The 16,055-nt window shown below is 38.7% G+C and overlaps 1 protein-coding gene across 3 annotated transcripts in view; it reads right to left on the bottom strand.

Moving 5' to 3' along the window:
- Positions 1–414: 414 nt before the first annotated feature.
- The window catches only part of SIPA1L1 (signal induced proliferation associated 1 like 1), a 118,600-nt gene continuing 102,959 nt past the window's right edge, over positions 415–16,055 (bottom strand). The window contains exons 14-21 of one of the 3 annotated variants that reach the window (XM_065403275.1): positions 12,268–12,507; positions 11,069–11,234; positions 9,639–9,640; positions 7,618–7,862; positions 4,490–4,636; positions 1,859–1,973; positions 1,226–1,307; positions 415–558 (exon numbers count right to left, since the gene is read on the bottom strand). In XM_065403275.1, the coding sequence (XP_065259347.1) occupies positions 415–558; positions 1,226–1,307; positions 1,859–1,973; positions 4,490–4,636; positions 7,618–7,862; positions 9,639–9,640; positions 11,069–11,234; positions 12,268–12,507 (1,141 nt within the window). Of the gene's footprint in view, positions 559–1,225; positions 1,308–1,858; positions 1,974–4,489; positions 4,637–7,617; positions 7,863–9,625; positions 9,668–11,068; positions 11,235–12,267; positions 12,508–16,055 lie in introns of all 3 variants that reach the window. The other 2 variants (XM_065403274.1, XM_065403277.1) reach the window with 2 other exon arrangements.

The following is a 16,055-nucleotide window of genomic DNA, read 5'->3' on the forward strand; positions in this document are numbered from 1 at the left end:
TAATATTTATCAAAGCAGCAAGGAAAAGCAGATTACCTGAAACAGATAGAAAGGAGTTAATAGAAATAAATAGAGGCAAATAGACCGAACAATTCTGGTCCAGCCTCCAAATCATTTTGTACATAACAGATAAAGAGATAATGTGCAAAAAATAAAGACATTCACATTTTAGCCATTAAACTTTTATTTTACCTTTTTTAAATTATTTTTTTGTTTTTCTACAAAAGGCAGACAATGATTGTTGATCTGCGATTGTTCTGAGTGCGTGCAGAGGCGCAAAAAGGGGTCATCAGAGTACGTAGGGCGGGGAAGTGCTCTGATTATACTTTCACATATCATGATTAAGGTGGCATTAAAGCTAAGTCCCACTAACAATTATTTATAACTGATGTTTTCCTTCCCCATTTACTGTTCTCAGTTCATATCAATCGTGTTGAAAACCCATTCAGTGAATTTCTTCAGTTTCTCGGATGCACTCTGGGACTCCTCCTGTAACCGTAAGTTGTCTTCTCGCAAATGTTGCACTTCTGCCTGAAGATTGGCTTTGTCTTCTTTTTCCTAAGGGATGAGGAAGAATATGAGAGCTCAATGGTGATTCCCGGTCACATTTCCTGCCCTTGTCAACAAGGAGGACGCCATCCTAGAGAGGTATTATAGTTTTGTTTCCCCACTTTATAAGAGCTTTAAGTGCATAGACACTCATGTTCCTGGCTTTAGGATATTCTAGACCCATGGGCTGTGTGATGACATTCTTTCCTCCCTACACTCTTTTGGCACAGATTGTTGGGATGTCTCAAAACTAAATTCTAATGTAAATGCTAGCTTCCCAAGTGATCACCTGAAAATGGTCACAATCTATTCCATGCTAATGCAGCCCTCCTACGGTGTGACTGCTGAGGAGAACTAAGTAAGAGATGGCAAACACCTCCAGGAATACTGTACCGCGTAGGAGACCTTTGACCTGAGCACAGCAAGATTCTTTCTGCACAGAAGCATGTATTTCAGCATTAGACAGTAGATGTGCTGACTTTACCTCTAAATTCTTAACACCACTGTGTTTAAAAAATAAAATAACCTGGACTGTGATCTGAGGAAAGAAGTAAAGAGATGTAATTTTCTCAACAAAGGATGAGACTGTTACAAGTTTGGGGGTGGTGGAAAAGGTTTATAACATGACTAGTACTGCCTAGCAACCCTACAGGCTTCCTGTAGAATAAATGTTTACCCTCTTTAAATCCTCTTGGAGCATCTTCAGCAAACTTTCCAGTTGGTCCACTTTGGAAGCGAGAGTAGGAGGAGACTCTTTACTGTTGGAAGTAGGAGACAAAGACAGTATTGGCAGGATTTTCCATAATCATTCTTTGCTTCTAACTCTAGGCTGGATTTCTAGCAGACTTTCCTATGAGAAACTGCTCGAAATGCACGTGTGATACAGTACATTCTGAATATATATTTTTACTTAAAAATGTTCACCACAGGCCTCAACTACTAACAGAAACGGTATACACATGCTTAGGCAGCACAATCACTCAACAAAATGGCTATTAGCAGTAACCCTGAAGACTCATCGCTTGCTTTCTCTCTTTCTCCATTAGTTACAGGTTAATTACATACACCTTGGAATGAGACTGCCTTGGACACTGTTTTAAACATCTCAGCTGAAAGAAAACCTTCAGAAACATGCTATTTTCACAAAGGCAGAAATATACTCCGCATTCTTTTATTTCCACCCTCCTCTGTTTTTCTTTTGTAAAAATTCGTAAGAGATTTAAAGGTTTGTTACAAATCAAAGCATCTCTCCATCCTGTCCTCCCCGGGTTTAGTTTAAAAAGCCTACCTGTCAAATATATTTACTCACCCTGTGTAAAGCTTCATCTGTGCAGTAAGCTGGTCCTCAGTCTGATCACTATTGGAAGCAGCACTCACAGGTCTGTTGTTTTCATCACTAGCAGCAAAGAATGAGGCTCGCTGAACTGGAGAGAGAAAGAGAGAGAGACAAACAATTGTAATGATAATTTGCTTTTACTGGAGCATCTGCATTTGAGGATCTCAAAGCAATACAAACATTAAATATCACAACACGACACCTACATGACATATGTAATCAAAGTAGCAATTTAAGATAGGTGAATGGAGGCACAGAAAAATTAAATACAATACCTGCTCAAAGTGATAAAGTGATAAAGCAAGCTAGTGGCACAGAGAAATAAAACCCGAGAATCCCATCTCACTGATCTACCACCTACACTTTATACTGAACTGGAACTGACATTTTGAAAGGTACAAAGCCACTTGTATAAAAGAATATAAGGCACTCCTTTCACTAAGAACTGCAGCACTCACAGTGATTTGGACCTCCTGTGGCAAAAAAGTTTTAGAGCCATCTTATGGCTTCACAAAGCACTATTTGAGTAGCTTGGCAAATCATCATTTTCCTAAAAAGAAAGCGTTTTCCACATCTTTATGGTTGTGAGAATTACGTGGGGAAAGTGAAGAGACCCTGGTCATTTTTTGTTATTTTTGTTTGTTAATCCTTAATAACATTTTTTGTGATAAAAACATTGAAAAGTAATCTCCCCTCCTCCACATTTGTTTTTCCTTATAACTGTTTATTTAGGAAGTTTTAACAAATTTACAAATCATTACCATACCATTTTAGTTTAGGGAAACACCATGAAATGATACATCATCCTTCAGGCTTCCGAGCAAAAATGGTCATACGCAAAGAAATGACGTCTCATTTGCTAGCTACTAATGGCCTCTCAGTGGAAAGAGAAAAATAGTCTTCTATTTGGCAAAGGTTTTATTCTGTGTTTTGAATAAGGCTAAAATTAACATGGCTGTTTTGTTTGACAGAGTTTTGCCATGTCCATTTTTAAAAAATGAAAAGTGCAGGAGAACTGGCTGGCTTAAGAATGTAGTAACCGGGCGTGAAGGTTTTCAGTTCAGCTGGGACCTAAGTGGGATGGGTTGTAGAGCCCTGCCTAGTTTCTAGTCAACAGGTGTCCAAAATCAGAATCAGAAAAAGCACCAATTATTTATTCTAATTGGTACTTGCAAATCCCATACTGGCATTCAGCACACAGGACACTGCATTGAGTTGACATAGAAACTGGATAATTTGTCTCTCCAGGTCAGGTTTGAAGCCCACTGGAGGAGTAGTGGGAGGAAGCTGACAATACACTGCCCATGCTTTACCTGTTCCATGAGTAGACAGAGGATTGTCAGTCAGATACCTTTCACCAGAATTGAGGCATTCAAACTTTTAATTAAAAATAAAAGAGTGGATTCAGTGCCTATGAAAGTGAGGAACACTAAAGTCAGGTATATCGTGAAGAAGCCTAGGAAAAGAGATTGCCAATCATAGTAAACTGCACTTTAATGGTGGCCTTGTTCTAATCCTTATTTGTGCATTTCACAAAACCTCTGAACAATTTCATTTCCCTCTGTGAATTCAGATAGGATTAAAACTCTGTTCTCCAGAGGTGAATGGCAAGTACAGTAATCCATGCATCACACAGTTCCCAGGTTAATGTCACAGCATGTTCTTACATCACTGATATCAGCACTAACTAGGGAATACCGTGTGTTAGTTATTCATACTGCTGCTATTGTAGAACTAGCAGGGGAACAGAAGAAAGTAGGTTACTTATCAGTAACTGCAGTTCTCAGAGTGCATTGCCTGCAGGTATCCACATTCTTGTGGTCTATGCAGCAGAGCATCCAAAAAAGCAGGGATCAGTGGAAGCAACTTCATGAGGTAGAATAGCATTTATGTCGAGATTTGAAGAAGTGACTTTTGATTAAAGTATCCATATGATTTTTTCCATCAGATTCTAACAATTTTATAGTTTACACTTTGAGCTAAAAGTCTTTAGTGTTTCTTTAAATTCCAGTGGATCTTGGCAATTCCTCTTCAGTTTACTAGTTGTGAAGGAGATGGAAAGCACCAGAGGATAAAGTGATATCCATGTGCAAGTCCATGTATTTGGAGGCATGTTAAGGGGAGAACAGCAATGGAAAGGCATGTGCCAGCAAGGCAGACTTTCCGAATTACTTTGGCAATGTACTTCAACTATAATACAGAAACTTCTTTCTAGTGCAATTTGCAGTCATTAAAGTGACTGCACTCCTTTCCACCGCTGCTTGGCTTCGCTCTGCACTTTCATGCCAGATGGCTGTCCATGCCTGCCGTGGTCTGTATTAATGAAAAGTATTCAGTTACACAGAAATTCAGCTAAATCATTTTGTGTTCCAGCTACAGTACTGAAACCTGCAGAGTGATTCAAATGTAAAGAAATGGCATCTGAACATTATAAGCAAACACGTATTAGGCTGTTGCAATTTGGATTGCATTTTCAAAAGAACTTGGACTTCAGAGTAGAAAAGAAGCAAAGAAATGGAAAAAAATATCAGAATTAAAAACACATCCTTAGTGAGGTGTATAGTAGCATATAAGCTTTCCAAGTAAAGTATTTTGAATACGTACCCTCAAAGGCTTTGGCAGCATCTACCAAGTTTGACCAGTCCAGATCGGAGGCAGAATCGGGCAAGGGCATAAGACCCGGGTCTGGCATGGGCTGCTTTCTCTGATCCTGGATGTCTGTGAGGGAGCTGTCTGAGGCAGAGAACTCTCCTGGAGCAATGCAGACAAAAATGAAATAATCAAAAATTCAGCCATTTCCCTCACAGAAAGTTTCTTCATTTCCAGATAATAAAGAACTGAATCCCTATTCCTTGCTGTTCTGGGATGTAATTTTTCAGACCTGCACAGATGCCATTAAGAGTGAGACTGATCAGCCATGTCATTCTGCAAGTTAGCTCTTTGGGGACTGTGCTAACCTCCTACCCTCAGATTCAGTTCTTTCCAACATGCCCAAGATCTGCAGACCAGCACTTGGAAATCCAGGCTCTCATCTGACATTGTACACTGCAGTTTCTTGTACCCCAACAGCTCATGTCCCCTCATGGGCCTGATAACCTTTAGAAGACTCAGCAGTCTGCAGACTCTACTACAGCATCCCTGCACACACTTTCTCTCATGGAATTAAAAGAAAATGAAATATGAAATATTTGTAACCACTGACCAAATTACTTGTTTCAAAGGTGTTAACTGGATTTTCAGATAAATCAGAATATTTATAGCTCATGTTTTCCCCTCCACATAATATGAAGAGCTGCCTTGAGGATGCAGCTGTTATTAATATGCTTAAAATTAAGAACATTATGAGTGAATGGAAGGTAACAAATACTGGGTGGTATTAAATATCCAGTTCTATTTAAACTCTCTCTCACCAAGGGCATGTAAATTAGAAAGACAATTTATGTGTCACTCAAATGTTTGGGTTCTTTTATCTTGGAGGCCTGAATTTTACAGAAAACTGAAAATTCCATTTTGATGACGATCGCATAAAACCCCTGCTTTAGAATAAGAGTCTTGACATTTCCAGTTCAGTGCAAAGGAGAGATGACAGAGCAGCCAAGCTTCTTTTGGAAAATACAGAGGTCTAAATGAAAGGAGACCCTCTATAGCCTGCTCTCTTTTACGCTCACAGGGCATACAGGCACTCTTTCCACAAGTCAGTTACAAATGTAACTCAGTCTAAAAATATATTTTAGTACCTATGGAGAGAAGGAGTAAAGGGAACTTCATCCCTCCCACTTCACTATGAGAATTATGTTAAACAGCAGCAACTATTTACAAAAATGTCAACTTCAATATTGAATGAACTGATGTCTAGGAATGAGAGGCAGCTGAAAATTATGTAGATATTTTTTCCAGCATAGTCATCTGTTGAAAAAAATGTATTCTATGAACCAGATGACAATCAATGGACAAACAGTATTCCCTGTGATGCAGGGGGCAGTTTTTTCCCCCAGTTATATGGCTGGGGTGAGATACGTTAAACAATACTGTGTTTTAATTCACGGCACCTTATTTTAACAGCAACAGTTATGGTAAAACTAGTACTCCTAGTGGCAGATAAACACAGATCTGGAAAGAGCAGGATGATATATTAGGAGTCAGACTTTCCTGCATCTAAAACCAGTCCATTATTTGTACCTTGGTTATCTGTTTTTTTGGAGTAGAGAGTTTGGGTTTTTTAGGCTAACCCCCAAGACCCTTGGTGCACGTCACTACATCAGTGTGGGCAGTGTCACAGCTCAAAATTCAAGCTGGAGAAGATCAGAGACAACATTCTAATACCGAGAATTGGAGGAGGAGTACTTTAGCTAGGATAAAAGAGGACTTCCCCAAAGAGTGGGGAGGATAGGCAGCTACTTCTCCCCTCCAACTCCGCAAGCTTCCCTTGTCCCCCCTGGTACTGTGTAGGGGGACAGATAGGGCTGCAGAAGCTTGTCCCCTCCTTTCTTTATCATACAATTCATATTTGATCAACTCACTAAATTTGGCAAAGAATGTCCCGCGGAATAAAAAACTGGAGTTTCCATTCTTGGGAAATTGTAGTCCTCCTCTTATCGGTCTTCTCAGCTGCTCTGATGCATACTAAACACTCCCAGGCTCCAGAGTGAAATTGACTAAAATTCCCACCTTTGAAGAGTTGGCAGGGTCCAACCTTGAAGAGTTGGCAGGTGTTTTAGGTCCAGAGAAATGGCACATACTATAACCAACTATGCTAAAAGTTAAAGCAAAATGCAAATCAAAGACCTACCAACTACTGTAGTTTTGTTTTAAGTGCTTAAATATCTCCGCATTGAGTTGAACCTATTGGTATTATAACACTCATTCTTTTACCTAAAATGTATCACAATATGGATGAACAGAAACAGGTATACATGTCCAAAAGACATTATGGAGCATTTTTACACTGGAAGACCTATTGAACTATTTCTCCAAGTGAAGGTTAAATATTCAGAAAACATACAGTTACTTATTTAAGTAAGTGGTGCAGTAGGAATCTGTGTAAAATCCCACCCACCCTCACCCCTGTCAGCAGCAAGGGATTCAGCACAATGTAATCCACATTATACTGCATAAAATTACTGATGCTCTTCACTGCAGTAACGAGGGCATTTGCAGTATCATCTGCACATTTTTTAAAAACTAAGTAAGGAAACTTTTTCCAGTTACCTGTTTAATGCTTGATCAAATTGCTTAAGTAAATCCAAACTCTGCAGTGTGTAGTGCAAGGATTTGAATTCAGGATCACTTGGTGCATTAAGAATTTATTAAGTGCTTTAGTACCTCCAAATGTCCACTGGCATTCATCCACCTCAGTGGTATTCATTGTCAGTGGTACTTTGCGCCTATAAACTACACATTAAAACGGAGGACACCAGAAGTAGGCAATAGTTACTTGTATGACACCCAGGACGGGATCTTTGGACCAACGAGTCTTGATTCCTGCTTTTGGCAGTGGTGAAAACGTGATGCTAAAGAAAAAGGCAAACTTCCCCACTCCTTCCCCAAAACTATTTACCTGGCCTATTATGCAATGCTGTACCCATGGGGGGGGGGGGGGGGGAATCCAGCTTACATTCTGAGACATGGGATTTGACTCCCCTTACTTTAGCAAAATCAAGATGCAATTAACAAATAGAAATAACTGTCATGGCATCTCTCCTTTACTGTAATAAGGCTGGACATATACTTACCATGTAATGACTTCATTCCTAAAGTGTATGATGGCCTTCGTAAGGGTAGTGACTTGGGGAGAGAAGGATATGTGCTGCTGAACAGGACATCATTTGGCAGGGCTTGGTCCAAGAGCGAGGCCCGTGAGGTGAAGAAGTGTTCCCTTTGACCACTGTAAATACTCTCATCTGACAGAGTCCTCTGCAAGGCACGCTTTGTGGTAGGAGTGCTAGGGAACGGAGACTGAGAGGAGGGAAAGGTGTGACTATACAATCTTAAGAGGACATCAGTACATGGTAACATTTCAAACATACACTACATGTGTTTATTAAAGCAATCTATATTTGTATAAAGAAGCAGGCTTTAACATACCCAGTCTTCGTCAAACTGGATGGGACAAAGTACTACATGAACAGCTCTCTCTAGATGAATATCAAGTCTAGATGTCCTATTAGATCTTTGCCACCTCTAATTTCTATTTCTATCATTCAACAGACATCTTGTAGGACATTAATCTCAAAAAACTCCTCATGGATTCTGTAAATTAGCTCCAGACCATATGTACTAGGGAAAACCTTTACAGAAGCAAGTTAAGTGATACCTAAAACAAAGAGTTCTACCTCTTGTGCTATCTTCCACACACACTGGCTAAGATGCCAGTTGGCTACAAAGCCCCATGTAACAGAACAATGAGGGAAGTCTGACGAACTAAAATCCTTCAGAGAGCTTTGAGAAAAAATTAACAAAACAAAAACAGCTCTACTAACTGAAATCCCTAGAGCAGACATGATCAAGTGCATTTTGGAGAGCGCTCTCTTGCACAGAGAAATACTTATCTGTTCACAAATAAATAAATAAATAAATAAATAAATAAATAAAAAGTTATTTAACCAGACGGTATTCTATTTCTGTGATTAAAACCCACACTGAAGGGTGGGACAGAAGCGGGGAGGAAGAGAAAGTTTATTGCTTCTGTACATTGGAGGACAATCTGCCAAAATGAAGTATGTTTTTATCAAAAAGATCAAAAGCCCCTGCTAAAATCTGCTGCAAGTGTTGTGTTTATGGATAAAGAACCACAAATGTAGCTAAAACGTTTTTAAAACTTGCTGATACCATCTGAAAAAACAGAAAAGAAACATTTTACATGCATTTTACATGCATTTAATACATTTTAATAGTGTATTCTGCCAGTTCTCCTCCATGGGATCATCCACACTAGGACAGACACACACGTTGATCATTTGGTGAGCAAGATGAATTGCAGGGTGCGGAAAAAGCAGGTCTCTAAAGTTACCACAGCAGAAATGACATCGTAATGGGATTTTTGAAAACATAAAAATTATGTGCCCATTGAGATGTGGAATTATACCTGTTTATGGGGCTCAGCTGCCACAAAAATAAGACGGGCTAATTTCATAGCTAGGGTGTCAGAAGGTCTGAAATGACCATCACAAAGTGAGTTTTCCATTTAAGGCTGAGCACTAGAAAAATAACTCTTGGTACCAAGGGGTCAAGAACAAGGGTTTTATATATGTTAGGTAGAGAACCACTCTGTTTTCTCCTTTTGGGACCAAAAGTCCAGCTGGCAGGTTCTTGTCATGACCCAGCCAAGCCCCACAATACTTGTCCCTAGGAGAAGAGGGTAAAAAAGAAGCCATTGCCAACACCAGGCACTGCTCAATGAGCAACACCTGCAGTGCTCCTTGTGTTAGACATCCCAGAGTAGAAACACTTGCAGCCTCGAATATTAGAAACTGGAAACATGATTAGCGCTGGACCTTGAAATTGTTAGGCTACTAATATTTGAATACGAGGTGGATTTAGGGAGGAGAGACAATGTGAGCAGAGAAGTGAAAAGGAGAGTGACCAGGGAGTTAGAGGAAGGTGGCATGGAGGTGAAGGGTGTGAAGAGAGAAGAAGCAGTAAGAGAAGGGAAGGAGAGATGGGCAGGAGAATTGAAGATGACAGGGAGAAGGGAAGGGATGAGAAGGCAAAAATATTTGGGAGACAAAAAAACTATCCTACCAGGAAACAGGACCTCTCGATTATCAAATACAAGAAGTGCTGCTGCCAAAAAAAAAAAAAAAAAAAAAAAAAAAAAATTCAGGTAGCTAAAGAGGGCCACATTTCTTCACCTAACATGAAGTACAAATTGTGCACTGGGTAGAAATGATAATTATGTTTAAATTTTAACATTTATTTTCATTATTGGTAGATAATAGCATTGATAAAATTGAGCAGGTCACTAGGCTGAGCTGACACACTGATCCCAGTCACCAAGAAAATGAAGGATACTGGAAAGATTGAACTCGTTGTGCATAGTCAATAAAGAAAGAGGCTCACAAAAGATACACGCTATTTACGGTCCGTCCCTGGGACAATTAACATTTTAAATGGAATTTCTTGAAAAGACAATAGGCGCCTGTTTACAGATCAGGAGGAGGGTGTTTCCCCTTATGCCTCCTTCCTCTTATAAAACACTATACTGTTAAAAAAAAAAAAATCTTCCCCATGGCAAACTTTTTTCTCTCTAGCCTCTAAGGTAATATATGAAAAAATCTGTATATGGAATCTGTTACTTATAAGTTTTAATAAGACTTTTTGGGTTTTGACAAACAGAGAAAAGTTGCAAGCTCTCTCTTTTTGATGGTTGCTGTGGAAACCATTTGGGCCTTGGGTGATGAGCCTGAACTGTTGATCATTGATTTAGTACACAGACACTATAGAAATCAAAACACTCTCTTGAAAATGATCTATTTTATTAGTATTTAAAACTATAAGTTATTACAATTTCTGATGAAACCTTAGGACATTTTTCTGAATGGATTTAGTATGTATGTAAAATTTCTGATGAAACCTTAGGAAATTTTTCTGAATGGATTTAGTATGTATGTAAAATATTTGTTTGAGGTGTTCTCTTCAATTAAGTATGTTAGTCTCCTCAAAGGATGGCACAACAAACTGCCACACCATTGTAACAGCTGGAATACCAAAACCATTCTCTAAGTACTACCCTCCAGCAGTTGATAAGCTCTGAGGCAAATGGCCAGCGTTGTGTCCATGTTAATAATTCAGGGAAGATTAAAATTTTGGATTTTGTTTTGTTGTTCTGGATGAGAACAGGAAAGTTTCATCTGAGAAACGTATAGGATGTTGTGAGGTGCTGAGAAGCTCCTGTAAAGAGGTGAATGCCTTCAACTCTCCTTAGAGTTGACAGTGTTCACATTTTCCATGAGGTACACAACACTGCAGTTTCAGTTAGGCTTTTATTTTGTTTTCAACAGTGATGAACAATGCTTTATGCCTGATGCGCTCAGACACTAAGGAAGTCATTGGGTCCAGATCCTCAGCTGCTGTAAACTGGCATAGATCTCTGAAGTCAATGGAGCGCTGGTCCCCTGGTCTCTACCTGCCTCCTGAATTTCACTTAACAGTGACAAAAGAGGATGATCCATTTCTGTAGCATACCTTAAAATTCTTCTGGGACTCTGGCGTTGGGCTGTCAAGATCTATCAGTTTCTTCAGCTCTTCCTCAACAGTGGACTTGGATGCTCGTTTTGGTGATGCCCGTAGATCTCTGGCTGATGCACGCAACCGTGGATGGGCCATTTCATTGCCATCACTCTGGTGACGTCTTAAAGGGAAGGGAACAGACATGTTCAGGACCCAAAGCCACTCAGGGCTTGGTCTATGAACGTAATAAGCAGTAAAGCATCATCAAGATTTTCAGAGGGAAAAATGGGGTAGAGAGGGAGGGTGTGGGTATGGGAAGATTAAGATCAAGTTTTGTATAATACAGTAAAGTCCAATATAAATGAAACCTGTTAAAGGAATAAACCTGTTGAAAGCATCAACTTCCAATGCATGAAAAGAGTACCATAATAAATTTCCCTATTAAAGGAATGTACCTATTCAAAGAATGAGTATTCTGCACAAAGAACAAATATATAAACTAAAGTCTGTTAAATACTAGCTGAATGCTTAAACATAACAAATGTCCCTATTCTTTTAACTGGCTTCCAGTGTATAACTTGTACAAAATACTTTTTATTTTAGCTTCTATCTAGCATTCCCTTCGGTGGCCCATTGCACAGTTACTGGCATCATCTGGGAATGCTGTGCTTAACACCAATAATGACTTCAAAGCAGCCCTAATTGCCCAGACATTTGAATCTCCACTGTAGTGGGTCAATGGTTCTGATATGCATTTTTCCAACCTCCATCTTTCAAGGTCATCTGAGACCCCCAAATCACAAAACTCTTAATGCAAATTTTAGAATGTGGGAACAAAATGAAGAATCTAAGGGAAAAAACACTCAGTGTTGAGGATGTTTTTTTCATTTGTTCAATTAATATTTTGAGTTTCATTTAAGAATTCTCTAAAGAAAAATTCTGCAATTTAATAAAGATGATAGCTACAGCATTCTATAGAATTTCTTTAGAAATTACTTAAAAAATTTTTACTAAATAATGAAGAATGATAACCAAGCTATGGAATTTTTAAGCCCCGCTATGGAATTCTACGGTAGAGATTCTAAAGTTCTATAGAGGTCTGATCATTTCATTAAATTCTATCGGACCTTTCCATACAGGAAACTTCTCTGGATTTCAGTGCTTCTTCATGTTTAAGTTAACAACCAAACAATAGAACCAAAAAACGCTCTTACTTTCTGGTATCCATAAACCCCACAGAGTTTATTGTCCCTCCAGGTTTTTTCCATCCAATCAGGTACTTGCTAGTAGCACCCTGGCGAGGGTAGAAAGTCCTAGGACCAGAGGAGGAGGAAGAGGAGGAGGAGAAAGAAGGTGCGAGCTGTGGGGAAGTAGCAGAATGAATCTCTTCTTTAGGTGAACTTCTGGCACTGGTGAAAACAACTGGGCTGGCAGAGTGTCGTGAGCTCATGGTACTGGGAGAGAAGCATAACAAAGACAAAGCTTAACTTAAGTGTGTGTGTGTGTATGCATCTTATGTAACTTTTTTAAAAACTGCATTTGGTTGGCAGGAATACAAAGTATTACTATTATTATTGTGATGTAAAGCTAATAATAATAATACTGTGCTGTTCTCGTGTGCCTTCCATCAGAGCACTTTCTAAAAACGAATGAATTAAACTTCACAAGCCACCTGTGAGCTACAAAAGTATCACCCCAAATTTACAGATGGGAAACCTAAGGCACAGAGAGGTTAAGTGACTTCAGGGTAACACAAGAAGTCTTGGCTGAGCTAGCAAGAGAACCCACGTGAGAGTCCTAGTTTATCCACAAGACCAGCCTTATCAATACCAAGAGATTTTTTTAGTATTAAAGAAATCCCAACGATATATAACTCTAGAAGCTATATATTACTGGCCTTATTCATTATTACTCTTAATTCAGAGTCAGCTGCTGGCACAGCTGATAATGCCACCATGAGACAACACTCTCTACTATGTGATAACAATGGAAGTGTTTGAAAGGCCTGCAGACACAAACGTTTTACTGTTACAGAAGTTTCATTTCAGTATTACCAAAAAAGGCTGGAGACCGGAAAGAGAGGATTAGTAGTTCGAGGAAACCAGAGTTTTGGTTTGCTAGGAATCAGTGTGGATGAATATACTGAATACTTCTTTGATGAAAGACTCTGGGCAACATCATCAGTACTGAAGGGCTGCACTGACTGTACATTGAGAACTTACCTTCATTGAGATCCAAGACCTGAGGATTCTACAAGAGTTGAACCATTCTTCTGTGAAGTCTGTGAGTTATGTAGGCCATGATCAATGCAGTTGCTTGGGTGCCTAGCATTTTAAAGCCTAATTTTCAATTCTAAAAGCTTAAGGGGAAAAATAGGATTGCTCATCACAGTAGGAGGAGTCCTTTTTTTTTTTTTTTGCACCCTCTTACTAGGAGCATTTAATCAAGAGGAAGAAATCATTTGGCTAATACATATTCCCCCTAAACAGCATTCCAAATGGACTGGACCTTGACCCCATGAAGCTGAATTAATTCTAGTTTTCCCTAGTCATTTCAAGGCAGTTGCATATGGGAGCAAGTAACATTGGGGAAAGAAGGAAAATGTCGGTTAAATAGGTTATTTTCTTATTTCTATCACTTTGTGTAAATAGCAAATCTGTGAGAGCAGTTTCATTAAAAAGAAGAAAAATGACTAGGCAATTAATTTGCTGTCCAGCAGACTGGGCCTTAACTGAAATTGAATGGATTTTTATACCTCTAATTCCTGACATAATCTGTCTAGGCAAAGAATGAGGAGAAACTATTCCAGCTGGTTTCCATCATAGGAAGAGGGTCTTGGATAAAACTAGTTTTCATTTATATGTTGATATGAAAGTTAGATGTGGTCTAGGAAGGAATCGGAACATCAAATTTTAAGACGACTATATATTATGTTATGCTTTAAAAAGGTGGAGGCATCTGTAACTACAGCAAAACCTCAGGTATAGATTCGGACCTGGAATGTCATCATATATTTTAAGGACTTTGACACACAATTTTCTACATTACTTATGTGCATTGTCTTCTCCGTAACTGGAGCACTGGAGGGTGTGTGTGTGAATGTGTGAGAGTGAGTAATTCTAGCATTTGAAACAGATGAGGTTTCTGGTATAAAGTGGTCTTTTCTGACTGTGAAATAAAAATTAAATGGATGGTTGAATTAATTAGTAGTTGAATGAGCCCTAAATTTTTAGCCTGATAGCAAGTTCTCCAGTGATCCTGTCATGTGAAGGTGCATTGTCTCATTTGTTACTGAAACAATTATAGAAGATATTTAAAGCATCACTTATGGTAACCTATTGTCTACACACTTCATAATAATACTGAACATTTGATATTATATATCACTTTTCAATTGTAAATTTCAAAGGCCTTTGCAAAAGAAGGTATTGTTATTCCTTTTTTTTAATAGTAGATAATGAAACTGAGTCAGAGATAAGAAATGATTTGCCAAGGTCAAAAATTAGTGTGAAAAAATTCAGTTTTCCTGATTTCCAGTTGTGCTCCCATTCAAAACTTTCTTTTTAAATCTGTTCAGGCCATAAAAAACAGCCGACAATCATAATTTCTTCCAGTTATCTGCCAGTAAAAGTCAGATTGAAAAAAACTGGGAACAGCTTGCCCATAGCGGGTCAAAGTACAGTCCACCTGAAATTGCACGTCACAAACCTTGTCTACTTATGTCCTGCACAAATATCACTTCTGCTAAAGAAACAGAGCAGAAGTAAGGAAAGAAATTCAGAAGTTGCTTGCCCCTTTTTTTTTTTTTTTTTGGAAAAGAGAAACTCCTACACATGCTGTGGAAACCAGTCCATCTATGAGACATCTCCATTATCAAATTAAAATATCAAGTGCTCGGCTGGGATGCGCATCTTAAAAGAAAATTGCATGGGGCTGTTTTGTTTTTAAAATATTTTATAGTTCAGGAGTGTGCATTCGAGAACTGGAGGTTTTTCCTTTTGTGTAGGAATATTAATATTCCCATTATTTGTCAGAATTTTTAGTGTTAATGGAGAGTTACAGAGGGAGTAGTATCAATGAGGAGGGAAGAGAGGGCTTGTAAATAAATTTCCAAATATATTCCATGCGTTTGTTTATACCTATTGTTATCAAGATGTTTCACTGAAGAGGGTATAGTAAACACATGAAATAAGATCCAAGCAGCAAAGAACACATGAAATATGCAAGGAACAGTGGGTGGCAGGGGGTAGAAAAGTTAGCTCACAACAATTTTTATTTTTTTGATGCCCTTGATTTATATATTACACTGATCCCCACTTGTCCTTGTTTAGATACAAGTTTTAAATATTTTTGGAGGTGCTCAGTATTACAACATGAACATTCTAGGGATTAACTTGGTACTTTAGTGGCAGCATACTGTGCTGTTGACATACAGGGATCAAAAGCCCCCAATCTACAAGTTGCTGAATAACAGTGCAAACACTCTGCAGTCAGTGGAGCACCGCACAAGTAAAGGTGTTTGTCTGAATAGAACCTGAAGGCTTGGGACACAAGTTTGGGTCAGTCTACATGGGCCAGAAGGGGCTGGAAGCACTGTAGAGACAGCACATTCAATTCCTGGGAAGAAAGTGGGGGACTCAAATTGTTCGAGCTGGCAGTCTGAACAGTTTGATTGTCTCTGAAGGGAGCGGAGTACAACCCTCAGGCTTGAGAAAAGGTTTTTTTTACATTGAACTTGAGTGTGGTAACAGGAAAGAATAAAAAAATATCTTTTCCTCCAACACCCATAAAAGAATCCTAGATTCTACTCATCTACACATAAAAATATTGTCCAATCATGAAATACAACTTTTTAAAAAGCAATTTAATACCACATTGAGATGGAAATATCAGGGATTTTGTTTTTGATAGTGAAGACCACAAGAGACCATTTAGCTAGGGAGCAAATGAAAGTCTGACATAATTAATATGTTTCCTTTTTTATTTTAGGAAATTCAAATGA

Source organism: Emys orbicularis, chromosome 4 (assembly GCF_028017835.1).
Source record: "Emys orbicularis isolate rEmyOrb1 chromosome 4, rEmyOrb1.hap1, whole genome shotgun sequence".
Classification (NCBI taxonomy): Eukaryota; Metazoa; Chordata; order Testudines; family Emydidae; genus Emys; species Emys orbicularis.